General features: G+C 40.3%; 1 protein-coding gene across 5 annotated transcripts in view; it reads right to left on the bottom strand.

The window, feature by feature from the left end:
* palld (palladin, cytoskeletal associated protein) overlaps nt 1-22,731 on the bottom strand; it is a 67,265-nt gene that overhangs the window by 14,631 nt on the left and 29,903 nt on the right. For 3 of the 5 annotated variants that reach the window (XM_087836142.1, XM_087836144.1, XM_087836141.1), the window contains 5 exons: nt 20,217-20,358; nt 20,064-20,087; nt 19,244-19,363; nt 16,877-17,345; nt 15,179-15,214 (listed from right to left, as the gene is read on the bottom strand). In XM_087836142.1, the coding sequence (XP_087692268.1) occupies nt 15,179-15,214; nt 16,877-17,345; nt 19,244-19,363; nt 20,064-20,087; nt 20,217-20,358 (791 nt within the window). The remainder of the gene's footprint in view (nt 1-15,178; nt 15,215-16,876; nt 17,346-19,243; nt 19,364-20,063; nt 20,088-20,216; nt 20,359-22,731) is intronic. The other 2 variants (XM_006790222.3, XM_087836143.1) reach the window with 2 other exon arrangements.

Below are 22,731 nucleotides of genomic sequence, written 5' to 3'. Positions count from 1 at the left end.
CTTTTGACACTCTCTTAGAGCTGAGTATAGTATTTCTGTTGGAGAAGTTAGTGTTTTTCCCCCCTCTATTATGTTGTGCGAGTAGGACGAAGGGCAGATATTATCCTGTAACTGAGTTCATCCCTTTGTCTTGAAAAGAGCTCTTTAGTTTCCAAGGGGTCTTCATTCATTATAAGTCTAACTATACATTATTACTATACAACAATATACTCCTAGTGTCAGTCAGCACTGAAATGCCATTTAGCATAGTCGGACTCTAATTTTACTAGATAAGACTGGACTCCGACTCCCATTTGGACATTTGCTTCACATTTAAAAGTGTATGAAAATGTTATGTTAGCTTGTGTTTGAAGCTACACGAATAGTTTTATAGTCCACTTAAAAATTTACATGAAGCAAGTGACCAGGAGTCTTCCAGACTTCTATGACCCTGCAGCTGTGCAGCCTCCAGCTCTCATCATCCGCACCGCTGTGACCACAAAGTGCATGACAAGCCACTACACAATGTCCGGCTTCTTCATCCCATCTGCACTCCAGAAGAGCAGAATCCTTCCTAAAATGTGACCTATACCTTGAGTAGATGATTACAAGTTGTTTAAAATGCGCCGAGAAGCAGAACAGGCTCCCATCACTCGCTCTTATTCTTTGTTCTTGCGGCGAGCGGGGCTGAATTAGGAGGGAAGTGTTCCTCTGTCGTCAAGCCAACGGCACTGTGTTTTGCTGTTCTGGTCTGAGCCAGCTGGCCCACAAAGCGCTCTGCTTCGCTGAGAGAAAATGCTCCAGCTCCTCTGTCTGTCATTCCAACTGTAAAGCAGCATTACTCTTATGTCTGTGTTTTTTTTGCCCTCTCTCTTTTTTGGTGGTATAAATAGGCAATAAGCCTTTGAGTCTCCTCTTATTTTCATTCTGAAAAATACTTTCCTTGGGCTGGATCCTGTCTTTAAATCCCTTTTTTATAAAAGGAAAAGGAGGGAAGGGCAACAAAAGGGCTAAGAGTTTCTAAAAGCTCAATAAACAGACTCCAGAACAGCTTGACAGTAACTTAATTGAAGGACTCTTTTACAGCCCCGTGATGTATCAGCCTGCTAAACACTGAGATGTGCCAGATGCAGTGGGTCATTACCAGCAGCATGCTGCTTTAATAAATGAAGACCTCAACCTTCTAAATATCTGTGCTTGCACTGTACTGTTTGTTATTGTTCAGGAAGCGCAAACAAAGTGCGTGAGAAACTCATCCACTGTTCCACCGACTATCGAAGCAAGCTGGGAGCCATCCACAGGTTTATCTGCCGCCCATCTCGTTAGCTCTGCAGCTGGCTGTAAAAGACGGAGCCGCTTTATTAGACCTGGACAGCTGATGACAGGAAGCGTACCAAGGAGAAGGGGGAGAACAGGAAGTTGTTGAGTGTACATCATCAGTAATGAGGGGTTTCCTTCTGTAAACAACAACATGAGGAGAACTGAGGCTGCAGTTCTCAGCAGCCTCAGCAGGAAGACTGAGGAATGGCTTTAGTGGGTGTTATGCTTTCAGGCTACAGCAGACCCTATTGTGTGTTTGTTTCTACAAACACCTGTGGCTGGGTAACAGCACGGCTTCGAAATCTGTAAATGATTCATAGAGAAATAGCGAAACTAAGCTCCGGTATCACACCTACAACTCAAACACTTCCTGGAAATAGTGTCGCACAAACGGTGACTTAAATCAGAGACCGAGTTCAAGAGAACTGTGAGATTGAATCACACAGTTGCAGCACAAAAATGGGTATAGATATGGAAACACACACACATCTGGTTCACAGCTACTGTTGCTTATATTCACCGGTGAGCATTGCATCATTACTATTACGTGTGTCAGCACGAAGCTGTCCGATGCCCTCGAGCAAAAACACACCATCAGTCTGACAAAGTGACTGAGATTGACACACTGTTAGTAAGACTGTCTTGTTTAAATGTGCCGGAGGAGTCCCTTCTGACTCAAGTTCCCATTTGCTTACTTTCTGTGTTATCCTTCCCTAGAAAATGTGTCATGTTGAGAATTTCTAAACTTTGTGAGTACAGAGAGACTTGCAGTGAGTCTTACATGTACAAATCTGTTGTGTAATGTTGTGAAATTTAAATTTACACATGGCAACAGCTGGGAAAATAATTCTGACAGCAACACAAAGAAGCCTGCGCTCTTTTCTCTCTCTCTCTGGACTCCCTTGTTCATATCTGCCCGCCTCTACTTACTTTCACAAGAGAAAACGAGCTAACAAAGAAACCGCTCCAATTTTCCACGAGCATTTCAGAATAATCTCACAGGGTTGTCTGCCGCTCAGAATCCAGTCTGCTGCTGCTTCATCTGCAGCCGCTCTCCATCATTCAGTTCTTCATCTTTAGCTTATTTTCAGCCCCACTCTTCCCTGGTATACCTCTACCTCCTCATTCTCTTTGGCTCTAATTGCACACACACCACATAAAACAGAACCAGACTGTTTTCCTTTCTCCCCCTCTCTTTAAAGCGTAACACGGAGCATTTTTCTTATTCCAGCCACACCAGAAAAACAGCTTACGGCTGCCCGATCACACACTTCCACTTTCTCTCTGCCCTACTTTCTCTCTTTCTCTTATTTCCCCCCCTCGCGCTCTATCTGGGCTCATATTTCATACGCAAGGTGAAGAGGCTCTCCACAATCAGCGAGCCCTGCTTTTCTCTATACACCTCCATCCATCTCTCCCTCTTCTCCCCACTCCTCTAGCTCAGCCCTGATTGTTTTTTTTCTTTTTCTCTATAGAAGGAATGCTGAAGACATTCTTCGGTGGATTGAAGTGGGAAAGACATCGCCATCAAATGGGATTAGCAGCAGGAGTGGAGGGAAAGAAGGGTAGAAGGAGGAGGAGGATGAAGGAAAAGGAAGAGCCAGAGAGAGAAAGAAGTCAGTCAGTGAAGAGTTACAGCGGAGTAAGTCAGAAGTTTTTTCCACCTAACAGACTCTATTGTGTTAACTAATCCATCTGACTCCACAGAGGCGCTCTGCAAACAAATGAACCTCGCCACATAAACACAGTCGCACTGCTGGAAAGAAAACTAACAAACTAACTTCAGCTAAAGTCGCTCATAGTGATGCTACTCTTCGTTCCCCCCCTCTTCTCTCCTTTTTCTTCTTTTTCTCTCTGCAGTCCAAACTCGCTACCTTTCTAGAGCCTCCAAAATGAATGGTTATCACACTCAGCCTCCGTCTGCTCCTAAACCACACACCAGCTCTGACAACATATGATTTAAACATTAACATGTTGAGCTGGTAAACCCGGAGACTGTGAAGGAAAAAAAAAGCTGCTGTTTATTCTACCTCAGTCGTTTGCCTCCCTTTTCTTCTTCTGCTCCCTGTTTTTATTTTACTGACAAAGTGTTTCAGTTAAAAAATACAAATAAATTCAAGAAAGTCTGAGAAAAGAGTTTTTGAAAGTTAATGAAAAGTCCCCAAGCTTAATTCAATTGAGATCTGAGTTTAGACAAGTAAAAGAAAAAGCTTTACCTTGAGTGGTAATGTCTGTGGTGGAGATATTTCCCTGCAGGAGAGTGGACTGCAACTGACTGCTCCACTTTCAGGTAGGAGACGCATATATAGCGGTGAGTGGCCAGACAGTGACAGACACAGTCTCTCTCTCTCTCTCCCTCTGAGTCAGTCTGTCTGTGAGCTCCTCCTCCTACACAATAAAAGCATGCAGTCTGCCAGCTGAAAGCCGGCCCTTTCAGAGTAAAAGTTCAGCACTGACCGCAGAGCTGATTTAGGCACCAAAAATAACAACTTACTGTCATGGATAAGAATGAGAGAGACACCCATATCCGGTGTCTTTTGCTTGTCATTTTGTGTTTTAGATTTATAATGTTTCTTGAATGACTGAAGACTTGAGAGAGACAGGATGATTGAGAAGAGAGAGTCAGATATAGATCTATGGAATTAATCATCTAAAGAAATCTCTCAAATTCAGGTGACACGAATGAGATTCATCTATTGTAAGGTAAATTTTAAACTAGGCCACGTCTGGAAATAAAATCCACATTCTCTTTATGGCAGCAGAAACATTATCTATCTATGTCAGATGAGCAGGAGATATATAATAGTTTCATGTAACGCACGCACACTGTTGTGGACCTTTGGAATCATTTAAACAGTGGACGCACTCCAAGTGTCACCGTGTATGTAAACACACCCATCACAACCACATAGATCTGGTTTCATTCACTGAAAGTATTCAGTGTAAAAAACAAAAAAAAACTCTAATTTTTGTGGAATGAGTAATTTTTAAAAAAAGGAATTGATCATTTCTATTTTTGTGAGTAGTCTATTTTTAGAGGCCGGTTGAGTCATGGTGTGTTGGTGGGAGGAAAGTAGGAGGCCGGTGATCCAGTCCAGTGTAGTGTTTTTGTGTCTGTTTCAAGTGTGCGTGCAATGACTGGGGAAAGGTCAGGCAGTTTTGTAAACCGTGTTATCTACAGCAGTCATTCAGTGTATATGTAAGATACTTTTATTGTGAAAGGAGGGGGAAGAAAAGACGTCATTTTTACAAATTCAGTTTTTTGGTAAGATTCACACTTCAATAGGGTGAAACTTTCCCAATAACCCTCATCACACCCACAAACATGAAGACTGTGAATGTATGCTATTCTTAAATAAACCGCAAAATAGTTTAAACTAATCGAAAACAATCTGCTTAAAAAAAAGTTTTAACAAATTACAAGGAAATGTTAAAATATTTTTGTTAGCAGAGCTTTAGTTTTTAAATTAATTGAATCTATTTAATTTCAGTATTCCAGTTTACAGTGTGTTCTACTGTAGGTACAGATAGAAATGAGCACGGCCACAGTTCGTCTAACAAAAGCGATTTTTTTCTATAAGTGTTAAGATTTTTGCATATATTTTGTTCAGCAAGGCAGTTTTCACACAATAAAGCTGCTTTGAAAATCTTCTGAAGCCCTTCACATCAGAGAGCTTTTAGATACAATGTATCAGTGTCACCTCAGCACTACGAAACCTGTTGTTTCTAATGGTTTTTAGCAAAGTATCACCCAATCACTGTGTGAGGCTCTCGTGCACTGTGACCAATAGCAACAAAGCAGTCATAGCTGGGTGAGTATGTACAAAATTACAGTGCAGTGGCCAGCACTACATAAATTTTGGACCATTTGCTCAACCTAGCAGTGCATAGTGCGTTTGCTTGTCTTCAGCATTCCTTCTGCTTGTCCATAAGTGAACAACACAGTGATGTAAACACCGAAGTATTTTTCCCAAAGCCATTTTCTTGGTTTTGGGTAAAATAAAATGAGATAATGAATCCCACATCTTTGGTTGGCATGGTTACCACTTTGTCTGTACAAAATGTGTGGTATATACTTGCTACTTAAATACATCACTTACTTCTGCATTCTTACCTTAAATTTACACATTTCCTTATTTTTTGTTAGTGAACAGAGCATGAGAATATCTAAAGCCTGTGTTAAACTAGCGGTCCCCGACCCCTGGGCCTCGGACCGGTACTGGTCCTTCAGTTGTTTGGTACTGGGTCGCGAGATTTGAGGCTGGGTGTGAAATTGATGGTTTTCAGGGTTTTTAATTGTTATTTTTTTATTGTTTATATTGTTAACTCGATTTCCCTGGGTCTTTTCCCGTGTGTTATGAATAAATCTGTTTTTGGTACAGGTACTGGTTTTAATTTGTTGTATTTTTCCGCAACACCTTACAGGTTGGTCTGTGAAAATATTGTTGGACATAAACTGGTCCGTGGTGCAAAAAAGGTTGGGGACCGCTGTGTTAAACACAGACCTTAGCTCATTCAAAAACACCCGCTGACTTTGAGGTAAAGAAACTGAAAAAACAAATTCTCTCTTATTCATGCAGCACCTTACTTGGAGAGGGTCGCCTTGTCCATTCGAGAGACGAGTCATTCCCTGCGACTCGACTCATTGACACTTAGAAGCGAGTCAGAGTGGGCCTCGTCTGCTCTCAGTGTCGTTTTCTTGGTGACAGCAGTGTACACATTATCACACCCTCTAATTAACATCCACAAGTGGAAGTTGTGTGGTAGTCTAATTGAGAGTGTGTTTAAAGAGAGATACTGTGTATGCCACACATGAAGCCGCACTCACCACGTGCACCACCACCCGTGGTCAGGATCTAATCACAGGTTGATTGACCTCATCCGGAAACAATTCTTCTCTCCGAGTGTATGTATGTTGGGTAATGTGTATTTATCTGTTTGTTTCTCAGTGTTTAACGTACCAGGCTGCTCTTTCCTGGGAAAAACACTCTGCTTTCTATGAGGGGGATCACTGAAGCTGCTTAGTTTCCATGCTGTCAACTCCCAAGCATACAGCCTGGTCTCTCGCTCTCCTCATCCCTCCATGTGTCCTTTCATCACTCCCTCCCGTCTGCTCACCCCTCTCTCTCTCTCTCCGTCTTCCAGCTCCCTCTCTGTGTTATGAAGGTCAGCTCCCACAAGTCTCTTCCTTATTTGGAAAGTTTCTCCATTCCATGCAGGTCACTTTAGCGCAGCCGACCAATCCAGTGGTTTGTTAGCCTAGTGTCTCAGCCAATCCTGTGTCTCCCATGTCCTTTTAAGGGCTGCCCATCTCTCACTCTGGAGGCCCAATGTGAAATTATCTGCTTTCCTGCTCTCTTGTGTCTCTGGTGACTTCATTTCAGCTTTTATTCTGTTGCACAAACCTCGTCCTGTCCCGGATGAGAACTAACTTTCTGTGTCTGTCTTTTTCCAGTTGCATGTAATCAAAAACCTCTGTGGCCAGCAGTCTCTAAAATAAAGCTATACATTAGAGCAGTGGTTCCCAGTTTTTTTCTGACATACAGAAGTCCTCAAAAGTCTCTTGATCACCATCACCTCTCAAGCTCAAATGTGATTGTCTTAACTCATTTTAAACTCAACTCTGGAGCAATTGTAGCTTACTCTTACCAATTAGATTTGGCTTACTATCAATCAGTTACAACAATTCACATCCTATTTAGACTATTAATCCACTACTTTTTGTTACTACTTTATTTAATAGCTACTAATAACGTTTATGTTTATCTACCTGTGACACTGGCTGGATGCTTTGTTAGGTATATCTGTTCAGTTGCTCAATAATGCAACTATCTAATGGGGTTATCACATGGCAGCAACTCAACAACAGTGCATTTACTGTAGGATTGTTGACACAGTTGTGACGACCTGTGGAAGAATGCGGATTTGAAAAAAAAAAAGAATATATCGCATCAGTAGCAGTTATCTGGGCAAAAATACCTTGTGTATGTCAGAGATCAGAGGAGATCTGTTTCAAGCTGATAGGAAGGCAACAATAAGCACTCATTAAAAGGTCTGCAGGCATGTATTCCTGTCAGCTAACAACAGGAAACTGAGGCTAACTTTCACACAAACTCAGCAAAATTGGAAGATAGAACAGAAAAACATGTACAATATTTTCTTGGAATATTTTCTTAGTACACTATGGATTGCAAAGCTCTAATCACCTCAGATGTGGTAGAAAACAGTTAGCTTCACTTTTGGCAAATCATTTTTTAACAACTGTTTATCTAGGATGTTTACATTTTGATGTGTTTATTTAAACTTTTAGCTAACAGTTTTAACAGTTAGCCATACTTTTAGCCACTTTCCAATTTTTAATAAGAATTTTATCTTTTTAAAATCCGGTATGTTTATTTAACAGGTAATTGTTCTACTGTGCTTTTAGATCTGTTTACATTTCTAGCCACGCTAGAATTTTAGCTCAATATTTCAACTTGTTTATTCAATTCAGTTTTATTTATATAGTTCCAAATCACAACAACAGTCGCCTCAAGGCGCTTTATGTTGTAATGTAGACCCTACAATAATATATACAGAGAAAAAAACCCAACAATCATATGAGCCCCTCATGAGAAAGCACTTTGGCGACAGTGGGAAGGAAAAACTCCCTTTTAACAGGAAGAAACCTCGGCAGAACCAGGCTCAGGGAGGGGCGTGGCCAATTACTGCGATCGGTTGGGGTGAGAGAAGGAAGACAGTTTATTCATGTTTAGATGTTGTACTCCATTACTGCATATTACTTATTCAAGATGTTAAGTTAGCAATTTAATTGATTTATCTCAAATTTTGGCTAATGATTTCTGACTTTAGTTTATAATTTTAGCTGTTTTTTTCTAGCTAAAGTTACAAAATGATTCCATTAGCTATCAGTGTCTAAATTTACATAATTCTAAAATGTAAATCAGTTGATGCACTCGGTAAACTATTTTATTAATTTTATTTACTTTTGGCCATTCATTTTCTATTATATTTATGTATTAATTATTAATTTTCCTATCTATTTTCTACTGTGTGCCTGTTAATTTTGCAGGTCCACACAATCTTAAAGTAAATAAAATTGTAATTTTTGATTTTCTTCAGTTTAGCTGAACTAATTTTGACACATACCCACTGACCACTGCAGAAGTACCCCTGCTTGTGAGTTACTGCTTTTTATCCGGTCAGTGCTTTAGATGTTTGATGACAAAGAACCACAAGCAAAGTCAGTGTGCAGCTAGTACCATATGTGGTTCTTTAACATAAATGTTTCCACCACTTTCCATAAACCACAAGCAACACCTCGACAAGAAAGTGATTGTTAATACTTCATTAGAGAGTTCATGACTTGCACCTCGTAAACACAAACACACTGCTGAGAGGAAGCTCTGAGTCACAGCACAGATATGCGACATATCCTGGCAGCCCTAGCTCCTTGCTCAGCAATGCAGCACGGACATAATGTGAATCCTGGTTTAAAGTGAGAAGAGTGAGGTTTTTAAAATGAACAAATGCATAAAGAGTCAATGACGACCTGTTGTGACACAAGTTTATTCTGTGTGCGTTTCTGAGTCAGTTTAGTGAGAGACTAATGAGGACTACTGAAGAGACGTTTGTTTGTGTCTTTGGTTTATACCCTGTTTCCCTGGCAACAACCTCACTGGGGTTATAGCGGTTTGGCGCAACTACGGAAGTCATTTAATCTCAGAGGTATGATAATTATTTCAGTGGACATAGACTAAAAAGTATATGAAGGTTAATCGGCAAGAAATACGGGCTGCATTAAAGTATATTAGTCCATTCTAATTTTATAACTATAGAATTCTATAGTAAAATTCTATTACTGCAGTATGTAAGCATGTCCGTCCTGTAAGCACTCTGTTGATAACATGTATGTAATGTCTGCATTTTGAGGTGTCTTTTTTGTTTGTTTGTTTGTTTCAGAAGCATAATGAACGAAACTGAGTACCTAAAGTTATTCTATAGACGGTATAGAACAGATGGATGTAGCCACCATGACTGCTGTCTAGTACAAAGTAACCACCCACCAAAAATAAATAAAAAGAAATACTCAAACCAAAGTCCAAACTACTGTCTGTACCAAGCAGCAAGCCAAATAAATCCATTAAAAATGCTTGAAAAGTCATCAACACCACAAACATCTTTAAGTTGTATTATGAGACAGCAACTGGCTAAAGCCATACACAGTAAAAACACTGATGTAGCCTCTAGGGTTCAAAAATGAGTATGTGTATTCCCTGATTGGCTGTCAGTGGTTCCTGGCTATTGCTGGGTAAAATTGATTCACAAAGAAGGTGTTGTACCAAAAACCTACCTAACCTAACTACCAGCTGGGCAATGGACTTGGGCTTTAGCAATCATTTTCCTAGTGAAGACAATCAAACCTCCACTAACCACTTACAACCTGTTGGAGAATGGTAATTTTTCCTTCACAACCGGTGCCTGTAAGATGGCCATCGACGGATCTCTATGCCTGTGTGATTGGGGACTTATTGACTTGATCACATGTCCAAAATGTCCAAAACAAATCAGGGTCAGATGATCAGTTTGCAAAACCTCAATAGTAGTCTATGAAAAACTGGTTTCATTATGAGAAAGAAGGATTATCTAGGGTCTGCTTTCACAATCACATGGTTTCCTTGTTTGTTACATCCAACTATGACACACCAAGATGGCTTCAAAACAGGACTTCAGAAACCAACTGTTGATCTTTCATACTGTCTATGCCTGAGGAAATGCTGCCACACTCCTAACTTTAAGCCTTACAAGTATTTATATATAACTAAAAAGTTCACCTCCTTTAGAATTTAAATGCATAGCGAAATATCCACAGAGGCTAAAACCTTTTACTGTATCAGCCTTGAAAACATGCTTCATAGTTAAGCATTTTGAACGTGTGAGTCTGCGGGGATTGCTTCAACTGGCCATTAGAGAAGTTGCAGTTTTTGTTACTCCTTTTCTTGCTACATTTTTAAACCCTGGAGGCTGGTGCTTAGTAAAACTAGTCACTAGAATTCCTGTTGAAGTATACTCAAGTGAACTGTACAGAACATTCTTGTTAGTCTTAAGGAGGTTTAATTAATGTTGCCTTCATTTTTCAGCTGTTTTTTCTTGTGATATTCATGGTGTTTGGGACCACCCACCCTTTGTCTGTGTGTGTGTGTGTGTCTGTGTTAGGGTTGAAAAGTATTTGACTGTAATTGGAATTTTAGAATAATGACATGATCTGATTAGAATTTTTCAGACTTCTGTTATCCAAAAATAAATCTTATTAATATAACCATGATAAGCAATGATTGTGTGTGTGTGTGTGTGTGTGTGTGTGTGTGTGTGTGTGTGTGTGTGTGTGTGTGTGTGTGTGTGTGTGTTAGGTCATGCCTTTTTACAGCCTGTATTGATCTACTTTCTTCAGAAGGGAAACTTTTTACATACTATCAGCTGTGTAATTCCCTTCAAATTTTCCACTTCCTCCCCTTTCCAGATTGATTGACCTCTGCTTTCATTATCCAGGCCACTTCTGCTTGCACTTAAAATATCAGTTCAAGACTCTTTATAATCAGGTGCTGTCACTGCTTACTCCATGTACAGTAAGTCTTTGGCCTGTTTAAAATCAAATACACAACTCGTGTTCCTCTTTCTTTCGCCCTCAGGCTTTGCACTAGCCACACACGCACTGCACATTATACAGTCAACCATTCATTATTACAGCATTTCTTTAACAAACCCACAAAAAAAAAAAAAAAGCCCGAAGCCCGAACCATTCTGAAACCTCTGCACAAACATCACGATCGCTGTAGTGAGAAAAGTCTAAATTGAGGTCCTGCTGAGTGCCAAAGCTTGCCTGTTTTTCATCATACCGAGTAAAAATGAACATAATGTAGAGCTGTATATAAAAAACAAATCCACAGCAGTACAGAGAGTTCAGCTCGCACGTACATAAGAAGCAGTTTGTGGAATAAAATCCATGCAAGAGACCAATTTTGACTGTCAAAGCCAATTCCTGGTCTTATGAACAAGAGATTAAGCTGTGGAATGGGTTTGGGGATAATTGTTACCTCTGCTACTCATGCTCGTTGTAACGCCCACCTAAACATTATGCGGTACCGACCTATAATATAATGCTTTGCCCTTAGTATCGCGGTCAACATCGTGGTGGTCACACCTTTTTAATGTTGCAGTCTAGTGTCTCTTTCTGTGTCTTGGAGTCTTTCTTGGAGTATTTCAGAGTATGTAAGTCATTGTGTCATATGTAGACTGTTAAATAACCTGTACATCAAAAGTAGGTATTGAAACTGCAGCTTCCCTTTGTTACTTACCAGATCCCTTTAGACAGCAAAGTGAGGAGAGAGGATGACAACTCAGCCCCTCAGCAATTTACCGCTGTTTGGCTAGCATCAGTCTTTGAGAATCATACTATTGATCTTTGCAAAAGGTGTCTCCAGACCATGCTACCATCAACACCAAACACACATTCGCTTGTAACTACGCTTGCATGGTCATAAGGTCATAAGTTAAAAAGATAATGTAAAGCTCTCAAGCATGTCTTTGATATAAAGAGATGTTTAGGACGTAAAGAAGTCTGAAAGTAAAGTCTTCCCTCTATCCACTGGGTCGCAGAAAAACTAGCAAGCAAGCAAAATCAGAAGGTTTAAGGGAAACATAACGATCAGCATGATTTGGTAGGGAATAAGTAACATAAGTGTGCTTATTTTCAAGCATGTTTAATATTAACTTTGTATTTGGTTGCTCTTCTAATTTTTGACTATTGATTAGATGTGAATAATGTTTTATGGAAGAATAAGTATTCATAAATAAGTTAATGGGGAATATTCGGTCCATCCAGGACTGACTATAGTCAAAAGAATGTGGGTATTTTCTTCAGTGTTCAGTATTTTCTTCTGTTTTGGGACCTCCCTGCCCTTTCATATGGAGTACTGACAAGGAACATTGAAGTTGCATTGCAAAATAGCTTGCAGATGAAGAGCAAGTTAAAGTAAAATAAACTGCACAATGTGATGTTCTTCGGGAGTAAGTGCAGAAGGTGTAAGTATAAATATAGAAGGCAAACAGCTGAGCCATCACCTGATGTGAGATAGCTGAAACCTGCTGGGACTGCGAGTGGAGCTTGACTTCATAGCCTCCATAAACTAATACAACCTCTACGAAGATGTTATGCATCACGGTGTGACGATAACTTTTTCTTTTATGAGGTGTCTCAATAGACAAGCATGAACCTTTACCTGTAGGCATATAAAGAAAACCAACCCTGGATACCAGCAACACTGACACGTCATCTGCTAATACATGTGCACGCATCTGGATTAGAGCACACAGATTTACAAGCTTAAGGTGTTACTCCGCCAGTCTGTCATGAAAGCACTTTACAGGTTGTCACGCGTTCACAGTTAAACCCTGCAGAACAGGTGAGACAATAACTCTTCCCATGATGGCCCTGTCCATATGTTTAGATGCAACAGATGTCTCACTGGCAGGCAGTATTCCTCAACTGTTTAAGCTCTATATTTAAGGGCCTGCTATGGGAACCATGGTTTATTTTCCAGACAAGCACACACAATCAAATGAGCTCCAATGCCAAGAGAACTTTGGGTTGCCTTAAATAACAAATGTGCTTGAAGCAAAAGGTCACATTAACTAAACATTTTTACATTGTATGCTTAATCCTTAAAACAGTTTATAAAAAGACAAACAAAAAAACTGTCCGAACATGTTTGTTACGTGTTCTTTTATCCTGCTTGCAGTAGTCTGAAAATATCACATCCATCAAATTCACTAAGTACTAAAGCACATAAATCAGCCATAATTCATGTCATTGTGTAGTAACGCTAGATGTAAAAAAGCTGAATTCCAGATGCAGTGAGATAGTGTTTCTAGCTTGCTATCCATCACTTCACTGCCTTGTGGTAAAGAACTTTTGCTTTCCATTCAAACACGAACCTTGGTTCAGATCTACCCAGACAATCTGGGCCTCTCCCCTGAGAATTTCCTATAATTCTTAATGCTGATGTCTGGCATCAACGCCGGACATCAAACCCAAATGCCTACCAACCCAGCTCTGTGTTCCTTCATTAGAGAGAAACAGCAGGTCTGTTTTCACAGCTCGGGTCTCCTGCAATCCCGCCTGCCTGCCAAGTCACACAGCGACTTCCTACATCTCATCAGCCCAGTATTATTAAAGCAAAAGTCATCCCTTACACAGGCTTCCAGTATGTCGTTCCTGTGATTTAGAACATTTTATTTTAGATTTATGAATATGCTCTTTTCATTTGAAATAAACACTAGCGATTTGCGATTATCTAGCAGCTGTTCTTTGCTTGATAATAGCCAGTGCTGTGAAAACACTGCATTTTTGGGAGCTATTTGCATGCATGACTTTCAGTAGTAAAAGCTTAAATGCACATAACTCCAGAAAACTAATGACGTAGCATGAAAGCAAGTAAGTCTAGACACTCATCCTTTAAGCTAACTAAACTGCTCACTCTGATAATTAAACTCAATCCACACTGAGCCTCACTGCCTTTGTGTACATACAATAAAACAAAAGCTATTTCGCGATAAAACCTTATTTTATATATACAAGACGTTAGTGTAAGAGTTTCCACACTGTATCTGTCTGCTAGCAAAGTGGTTTGTTGGAAAGTCTTATGTAAAAAGAACTTCTGTAAATAAAACCCCCCAAAAGTAATTAAAGCAGCAAAGTGGGATTACTTAATTAAGTTGCTGCATTGCAGAATATTGCAGAGTATCTCAGACTACATGGACACTGAACAAACAGGACCTGATGAACTGAATGAAAAGCCCTGGATGCTTTAAGTTGAGAGTGGTCAACCTCTGTTTATAGAGGCCATTTGAGGAAACAGTCTGGCAGAAAGATGACCTTTGGCTAATGGCATGGCTGCTGGTTTTACTGTGTAATTACAGATTTTAAAGGGGAGAGGGCAGGAGAGGGGTGGCTTACACTGCCTCACAGTTGGGAATTGATTGTTTCTAGTGGCGTACTTGTGATGTTATTGTGGAAAAACTCACAGAGAAGCAGCTTTGCTGATATGCTGCTAGTTGAAGAAATCCCACACATTTGTTAGAAATGTAACCCTCATACACAAAGTTGATGTACATTATGTTATACAAATTAGATTTGGAAGCTAAAGTCAGTATCATTGTCATTGGTATCTATAATATTAATGCCCGTTATAATCAAAACCTAAAATTCAATATGAATCATTTAACAGGATCTTCTGTTTCCATCAAGGTTTGAACCATTTTGGACAACAACCAGTTAGTTTACAACTAACTTGCTCTTGTCTCTGTAGCAGTGGTTGATGTTAGAATGATTTAGCCCTATGATTTTTGGCTTCTTTCTGGGTCTTTATGAGTCTAGTTTTTGGGGGCTTTTGGGGTTTTTTTTAACCCTGGGATTAGTTTTGATGTGTGTTTAGGTTGGAGGGATAACACCAGATCTTATAACCCTTAGTGGGATGGTCTGTGAGGTTTCCATCAAAGGGTTGTAAGGTCCTTTAGCCTTTTGCAATTCAGTGGTAATATTTTGCTGATTGTTCGTGACTTCAGTTTTTTCCTTTTTGATAATAAATGTTAAAGTTTTTTGAAACTACTCAACTCGTTTTGGTTATATTGGATGTATTTCTGTAGAGTTGTAACATCATTTCGTGGCTTTTCTGGGACTGTCTGACTTGCTGATGTGAAGTTTTAATGAGTTTGATTCGTTGTGTGTCTACTATCGCTTTGCCTCTTTCATAGTTAAATTAACAAGGTCTACAGAACATGTGGCACAGCTCTACAGCACCGTCCTCATAGTCATATTTACCTGTAATTTTCTGCCTCCTCCACTATACTCTCAGCTCTGGAAGCACAGAATTAACAAGTCATAACATTTACATGAACACCAGATAGGAGCAGGTATCAAATCCAGCACACATGCAGTGAAACTGTAATCAAACTGTAGACCACATGCAGACAGACATAAGCCACATCAATGCCACACTTAACCATCTGCTGTGGTTTTCATATACCAAATTAACTGTTTTATTTATATTTATATTTGTTATATTTGCAACAATATTTGTTTGTTGCAAATCACCTTGTGGCTAACAGTTGGCATATAGTGGACATCCAGTCCGAGACCCAACAATGTATTTACCGAACTGCATATGTATGTCAGCCAATGGTTTTCATTGGTAGTATCTTCAATGTCTCATCTCAAAATTGAGAACTGCTTTTGGCCGTTTATCTTACAAGAGGCTGAATTTCATTCACATCTGTTGGTGTTGTTCACCACATTTCCCCTTAACTTTTACCAGAACTAAAAAGATGAAATATTGAAGGTCAAATAAAACTAAAGAACATTGTGAGGGCATTTATTGGTAAAACCAAAGTTCTGGCTGTACAGCATCTATTCATTAAACAGAAGGAGGTCAGGTGATTTAAGTTATTTTTTTTTAGGTTTTTTTTTACATATACTATTTCACTTTGTTATTTGTTATGTCATGTGTACAGCACTTTGTTTTCAGCTGAGAGTTGTTTTGAAAGTTCTATATAAATAAATTGCTTGCTTGCTTGGTGTAGTACCTTCCTTGACAACCACACATAATTTCAGTTAAACCTTTCAGTTTTAAAGTGCCAGTACATGATAATTCAAGGATCATTTAGGTCATTAACTGGATTTCACTAGTGTCTTTCTGAAATTTGGAACCAATTCAATACATCTGCAGGCTAGCTTGGGTGATCCGGGGCAGAGGGATCACTATGGTGATATAGGAAACCCGGTGGATTACCAGTATATGTTTCATTCAGCCTTTAAGAATCATCGGTCTCTGTGTAAAGTCTAATTAAAGTCCAATATTTGTTAAGTTCAGTGGACCAAACTGCCATCTTTAAAATAATTTCATTAGGATAACTCTAATGTGAATATGAAACAATACCAGTGCGGCACCCTGGAAGCATGAAGGGAGTGCTAACCACAGCTTCCCTGCTTTTAGGACAAAGGTGGAGTTTTGTTACATGTCCAAAAAAGAAATGCATCTGCTAGGTGGGTAAAACCCATGCACAAAAGGCTTGTTAACTGCAGACAAAAAAAATAAAGCCATACCCTGTCCAGCCCTTATCTTATAACCATGACATCCTACCTGATCCCTACAGAGCTGTCAGAAAGGTGCTCAGGAAAAAACACTATACTCTGTCCTGGGCTGGGCGTGCAGTGCGAGGTCAGACAGAAACAATAAGAGCCATCCAGCAAATGCCACTCTGATCTGTTTACAGGCACAGACAGACAGCAGCTCCCAGACTCACCCTGGCACACACGATGCCACACATAAAGGCAGAGGAATGCTTTTGTTCTGAAAAGGCCCGGGAGTCCCCCTTTAACCCTCCTGACAAAATCGAGACTGAACACTATCATTCCCACCAGACGATCATCCAAGTATGTCTCCCTCCCTCCAGCAAGCCCCTTGCTGGTGACTAGCATACACCGTAGGCACAAACACATGTGGACAGGACCGATACTTACAGCTTTGGTTTAGGTTTGGTAGGCAGCGGAGGCCCGTCTTTCCCAGGGGATGGAGACAGCTTGCCTGGTGCTGGGGATGAATCTGGTATCACAGGGGCTGGACTTTGAACTGGCATAGAGATATCTGTTGTGGGATCAGACTGTGGCAGAGGTGGCGGTGGGGGCGGTAGTGTGGTCTCTTTAGGAAGGCTTGGAGGTGATGGTGGATGCAGGGTTTGGCCATTTTGCACAGATTCTTTCCCTTTGTCCTCCATCTCTGTGCTCATCTGTACTGGAGGCATAGCTGACACACTGGGCCAGATCTCCAGCTCCTTGATCTGGAGAGTCTCAGCGCTGGGCTGAGGCAGCATCTTGGGTGGCAGCTCCAGGAGGCTGATCTCGGTGGGTGGGGGAGGAGGAGGGAAGGCTGCTGCATCCTCAAACCCTGAGCTATCACCAGACATGCCATTACTGGATGAGTCCTCAGCTGCTGAGGGAAACAAACAAGAAAAAGGTGGATTTTTTTTTTTTTTTAACTTTAATGTTTAGTTTTTCTTCTAGCCATCACAGACCTTCTAAAGATCACACACACACACACACACACATACACTGCATCACTGCATATCTGATCTGAAGCAGCAGCTGGGTCCAGTCAGTTCAGTCTGATGCAATTCCTGTTTATTCAGCCTTTGCTTTAAACTGTGCGGTGAGTCCCGTTCTGTACATACACAGTTCTGTCTGTGAGCATGCACACAGAAATATTTGTGTCCCGCTCCACTCACAAATTTCACCTTTCCCTCACATGCGACATAACAACAATACACACAAAAGAAGAAAGTGATCTTCTAAAGACCTACCATGGCAGCTTTTATTAATGAATGTAAACTGCAAGACCTCGGGGGAACTACTGGACTATCAGTGCTAGTGCAAAGAGCCAGAACTGACTCCTTTGCCAGATTTCCTCTGTTTTGGAAAACTTCATCTTTATTTAATTTTATCTTTTGAAAAACAAGGATATTGGCGTAACTGTTTAAAGCCTATTAACCCTCTGAGGTCTAACGCATTAAGGTATTGAAACATTTTATTTTTACTGTTCTCCAAAGAACAATTAAAAACAGGATAGGGTTACGGTCATCTAGGTATGATTCAGGCCTCACCCCATAAGGAGAATATAGGCCATCACCAATGGATTTCTCAGAAATCAACCATGATTAAGATGCTTGCCAGCAAGTTCTGTTACTAAAGCCTGAAAATACAAAGTCTGGCAGCACGACAGCACCCAGAACCTGAAACTAGAATCACTGAAAGCAAACAAGTTACAGCCCAAAAAGTCTGGCCTTCAAAATTGCCAGGACACATGTAGGAAATTAGTTATTAACTCTGAAATTTCTCCGGATTTGGGGGATTTTCATGTGACTTCAACAATGGATAATACTGAAACCACAACTTAAGACAAGGATGTCAAACTGTCTTTAGTTTATGAGCCACATACTCCCCAATTTAATTCCAAATGGGCTGGATCAGTAAAACCAGTGAATTATAACATTTTTTAAATCATTTTTTTCTTTCTGTGCAGAGAAGCTTGAGTAAATTCTGAAAACATTAACAATCAGTGAAGCATCCGTTTACGAAACAGATGAGACGTCTTAAGAAAAATAAGTGCATTTTTAACTGTAAGTTTCAGTTTTTCCACGTTCAGTCATTCTACTGTCATCGCAAAGAAACGCTATTGTTGTGAATAAAAGAAATGCATCTGCACGGCTCCTTGGCTTAACCATCCTACTTCTGTGGTATGGCGGGTGATCAGTAATGTCTTAGTTACAAACAGAGCCGTAAAAGTGACAATGATTCAGACCTTTGGCTCGAACAAAATTAAGAGTTCTGAAAACCAGTCTCATGATATCATCCATTCCAACATCTTGCAACACAAAACTTCCTGCAGATACAGTAGAAAAATCCAAACTGATTCAGTTCTACAATAATTTTGCACAATGCAAGGTTGCGTAGTGGACCAGATGTAGATCGTTGGTTCTTGCTGAGAGGCCGTATGTTGTGACGGCTTTGTGCCTAACCCATATGTTTTGGAGATGGGGAACAAAGTAGTCTTTTGAATTTTCCCCCTGGTCATCGAACATACTGGGATGGGTTTGGCACCTTATGGTTTATATTGCATAACCAGTTACTGAACCTGAAAAATATAAGTCCGGTAAGCAACCGAGCCAGAGATAAAATGGTCTAGTTTTTAATGCAGCTGGTTATTGAGTCTTTGACTTTATGTGGGGAATGTGAGGAATTAATATGTGACTCCAACATCTCAAGGCACTTCTATATTTGCCTCATTGGCTTGTTAATATGCTGATAATGTTGTTCAGTCTGTTTCAGACGCACCTGGGGTAACGGTTAGTTGGGCTGTGCTGCTAACAGAGCCATAAAGATTGGAGGCAGTGCAGCAGAACAGACCTCCGTCCTCTGGAAAGGCCTCGGCAATAACGAGGGTGCAGATCTCCTCTAAAAAAAACCAAATAAACCACACCTCTGAAAAAAGTACATTTTTGATGATTAAGAGAGTTGAAGCTGAGAGACAGAATAAACACAGGCGTGAGACACTGAGACTTGACTTGTTGTGACTTGATTTGTTTGTGATGAGCAGAGTGGCACGTTGACACTTGATTTGTTTTGTAATGAAACATAATAGAGATATCACATCAATATGGGGATGAATTACATACACAGAAGTGCGATGATTGACATGTCACGTAGACTGATGAATCACTATTCAGACGCACGGAGAGCAGGGAGAAGATGAATAAGCACAGACGTAACTATTAATGAAGAACAGCCAGACACGGGTGCAGATGTTCAGGGATGTCTGAGTGATTCAAAGCCAGAAAGACGCACTTGAAATGACCCCTGAGTCACACAGGTGGGAAATATCTGACATAAATTAGTGTGTGTCATTGTTTATGTGTTGGAGTTGGCAGATGATGGGGCTTCAGGGACTCACTGTGACTGCAGCAGATGCAATAATGAGTGTTGTGTCAGATTTATTGACTTGTGATCTTCTGTAGTTATGACCTAGGCTGCAGTTCAGCTTGAGTCTCCAGCCAAAGTTTATAATCCATTGCTAAATTTAACCACTGACTGCAGCTGGGAACATGAAAGCAGAGTAATTGATAGAGTAGTTCTTGGAGGAACTGAGGTGACATACCTGGCTCAGCTGCAGATCGAGGCTCTAATTTACAGCAAATAACAGACAGAGAGGAAGAGAACAAAGACATTTCGATTATTAATGGATGTGAAATCAGTTTAATTCTAAAATCTAAAAATGGCTTAGCTACAACAGTTTGCTCAATTGTCTCACTTTTCTGGAGAATACGAAAATCAGGAGAGTCCTGGATCTCGTTTCCCTGGCGGTACCATCGGACCTGCAGAGGAGGACTTCCACGAACCCTGCACTCCAGAACCACTACCTGGCCCTCAGATGCCTGGGCATCCTGCAGGAGCTGCACACAGGAAGGAATGAAAAGCCAAAACACAATGAAAAAATAAGAGAGAGATCATGAGAAAAAGGAGCGAGTAATAGGTGACAAGTACAAAAGAAGGAGAAAGATGGCATGGCAGTAGCTTATATGCAAACAGCAAAGTGGATGAACTTAAGGAGCTACAAGGCTATCAAAAAAATTAAAGCTTATTTTCACAGGACTTCCACTTTAGCAAACCAGGAGTCCCCTTTAATTGGCTCCATCTGGTCCCTTCGTTTTGTGCCTCATGCAATCAGATAATGTACCTTAATCTGGCTGTTTACTCCATATATTTCATCTTTAGTCTAAAACGAGCATCTGTTTCCTTCCAAATAGCTGTCACCAAGTGCCGAGACTTAAAACGAGCTTAGATCACTTTGTCAAAATTGATGAAATTATTTCTTAAATATTTGGACACTGACAAACCGAATGTCCTTAAACAAAAGTCATTGTTTCCAACATCTGTTAATCATCATTGATATGGATGTGCACTGGAAGTTTTTGAAACAGGATTTTTATCACATCACCCAACAATTACGTGATGGTTTTTGCTTCATAAATAATCTCAGTTCAAAATAATCCAAATGCATTTTATACTGGCCTTGGTGCAGCCACTTTTTCTATCCGCTGCCTGTTACAACTTGTTTTAGCTCCCTTCACCCTCGCTTTAAGCCAACCCGTCTCTGATTGGCTGCTCCTAATAGACATAAAATTTGAACAGTGAGTGGGCGGGGCTTCAGGGCAGCCAGAGTCCATGACGATATCTGCTCTCACTGATCATACAGAACAAAGAGGAGTAGGAAAAAAACATCCTGCTGTCTCACAGGGATTACTTGTGCAAACTCTGACCTCAATACTTGAAATTTTGGCCATTATAACACTCCTCATTTATAGAAAAGAAAGGCCTAACAGGTCCCTTTTAAGTTGGCTACCATAAGCTAGTACTTTATTAGTATAGCTTTTCGTATAACAGAATAAATTACACTCTCTGTTTGTTAATTATTAACCCTTCTAATATTTTCAGTTGTTTTAAGTTTGGTATAAATCGGGGATTTCAAGTTAATTTTAGTTCCTGGGTCACAACCCATTAACTCAAGTGACCCTAACCAGTAAAAACAAGTAAAAATGTAGCTTTATTTTAGTGTGAGTAAGAAGAAATAAACAGTGCCTGTTAATGAACCATCCATTCACGATAAGTAATTGTAATATCAACAGTACGTCAGGTTAGGTGTGCACTGGAATTCACAGTGAATCTACAAAATATTTTTTTCAAACTAAAAAAAATTAAATAATTTGACAAGATCCAGAAAATATTTTTAACTTTTCATGCATTAAGTGCATATGCACATGTATGTGTGCTTTAAGGGGGATAAACCCCCCACGTGGGTGCTCTTTATTTTCCAGTTGGAGGCCCTCCACTTTACAAATGACCACCTCTGTCCAATTAATCACACCACAGCTTATCAAGTTGCAGAAGTTAAGAAAAAACACATCCTTATGAGAGCTGAGGTAAAGTCCACAGTGACATGGACTGCTACATCCCTCAACAGGAGGCACTCAGTGTCAGTGTGGATAAATGTGCCTCTCACTCTGTGTTTCTGGGCATACTTTGAGAAGAGCATGGGTTGAATGTACATCATGGGTGTGTGGGTGTATGGGTGTGCTGTAAGGGTGACATCACAGTGCTGACTTCACTACAGGCAAACATCCTCTCATCGAGATAATTAAAGCTTGCTATAGTTTTGAAAGGAGGCTGGGTGCGGGGGTGAAGAAAAACAAGTGACTTTTTGTAATGAAGTGCAAAATGATTTAGAGACTGACTGGCTCAATGAGAGTGAAAGAGACCTGACCCTTGTGGGTTTGGCGGGCATGTTTGAAGCCTCAACTCGTCTCATTCCTGCCATCACATGACCCACAGCCTGAGGAAAAGAGGGAGATGAGGGCTGTTGGAGGAGTGCTGAAGAGTCTGAGTTGGAAAAGGACGTCCTGGAGCCTGAAGAGGAGGAGCTCCCATCAAAGTCTATGTTTTATCTGACCCGCACTGCTGAAAGCCACAGCACTGCATGCTGTTATTATGGGAAGACAAAGAGTCTGCGGACAATGTTTAACAGGTTCTGTGTTTGTATGTGTACATGTACATGCATTGCATGCATGATGAATTGCATGTGTCCTTTTTATGGTTTGGGTAACAATTCCCTTGTTCTTTTTAAAGGAAATCTTCATGGTATAGCATTCAAATATGCCAGACAATGGCAGGCTTCTAATTTTGCCACAGCAGCAATGAGTTAAAAACGGTGCTTTATGTATAGACTGTACATAAAAGATAGGCATAGAAACCATGATGTCACCCATTGT

Source organism: Neolamprologus brichardi, chromosome 23, assembly GCF_056152115.1.
Source record: "Neolamprologus brichardi isolate AB-2024 chromosome 23, ASM5615211v1, whole genome shotgun sequence".
In the NCBI taxonomy this organism is placed as follows: domain Eukaryota; kingdom Metazoa; phylum Chordata; class Actinopteri; order Cichliformes; family Cichlidae; genus Neolamprologus; species Neolamprologus brichardi.
This window is presented reverse-complemented; position numbering and strand designations above follow the sequence as displayed.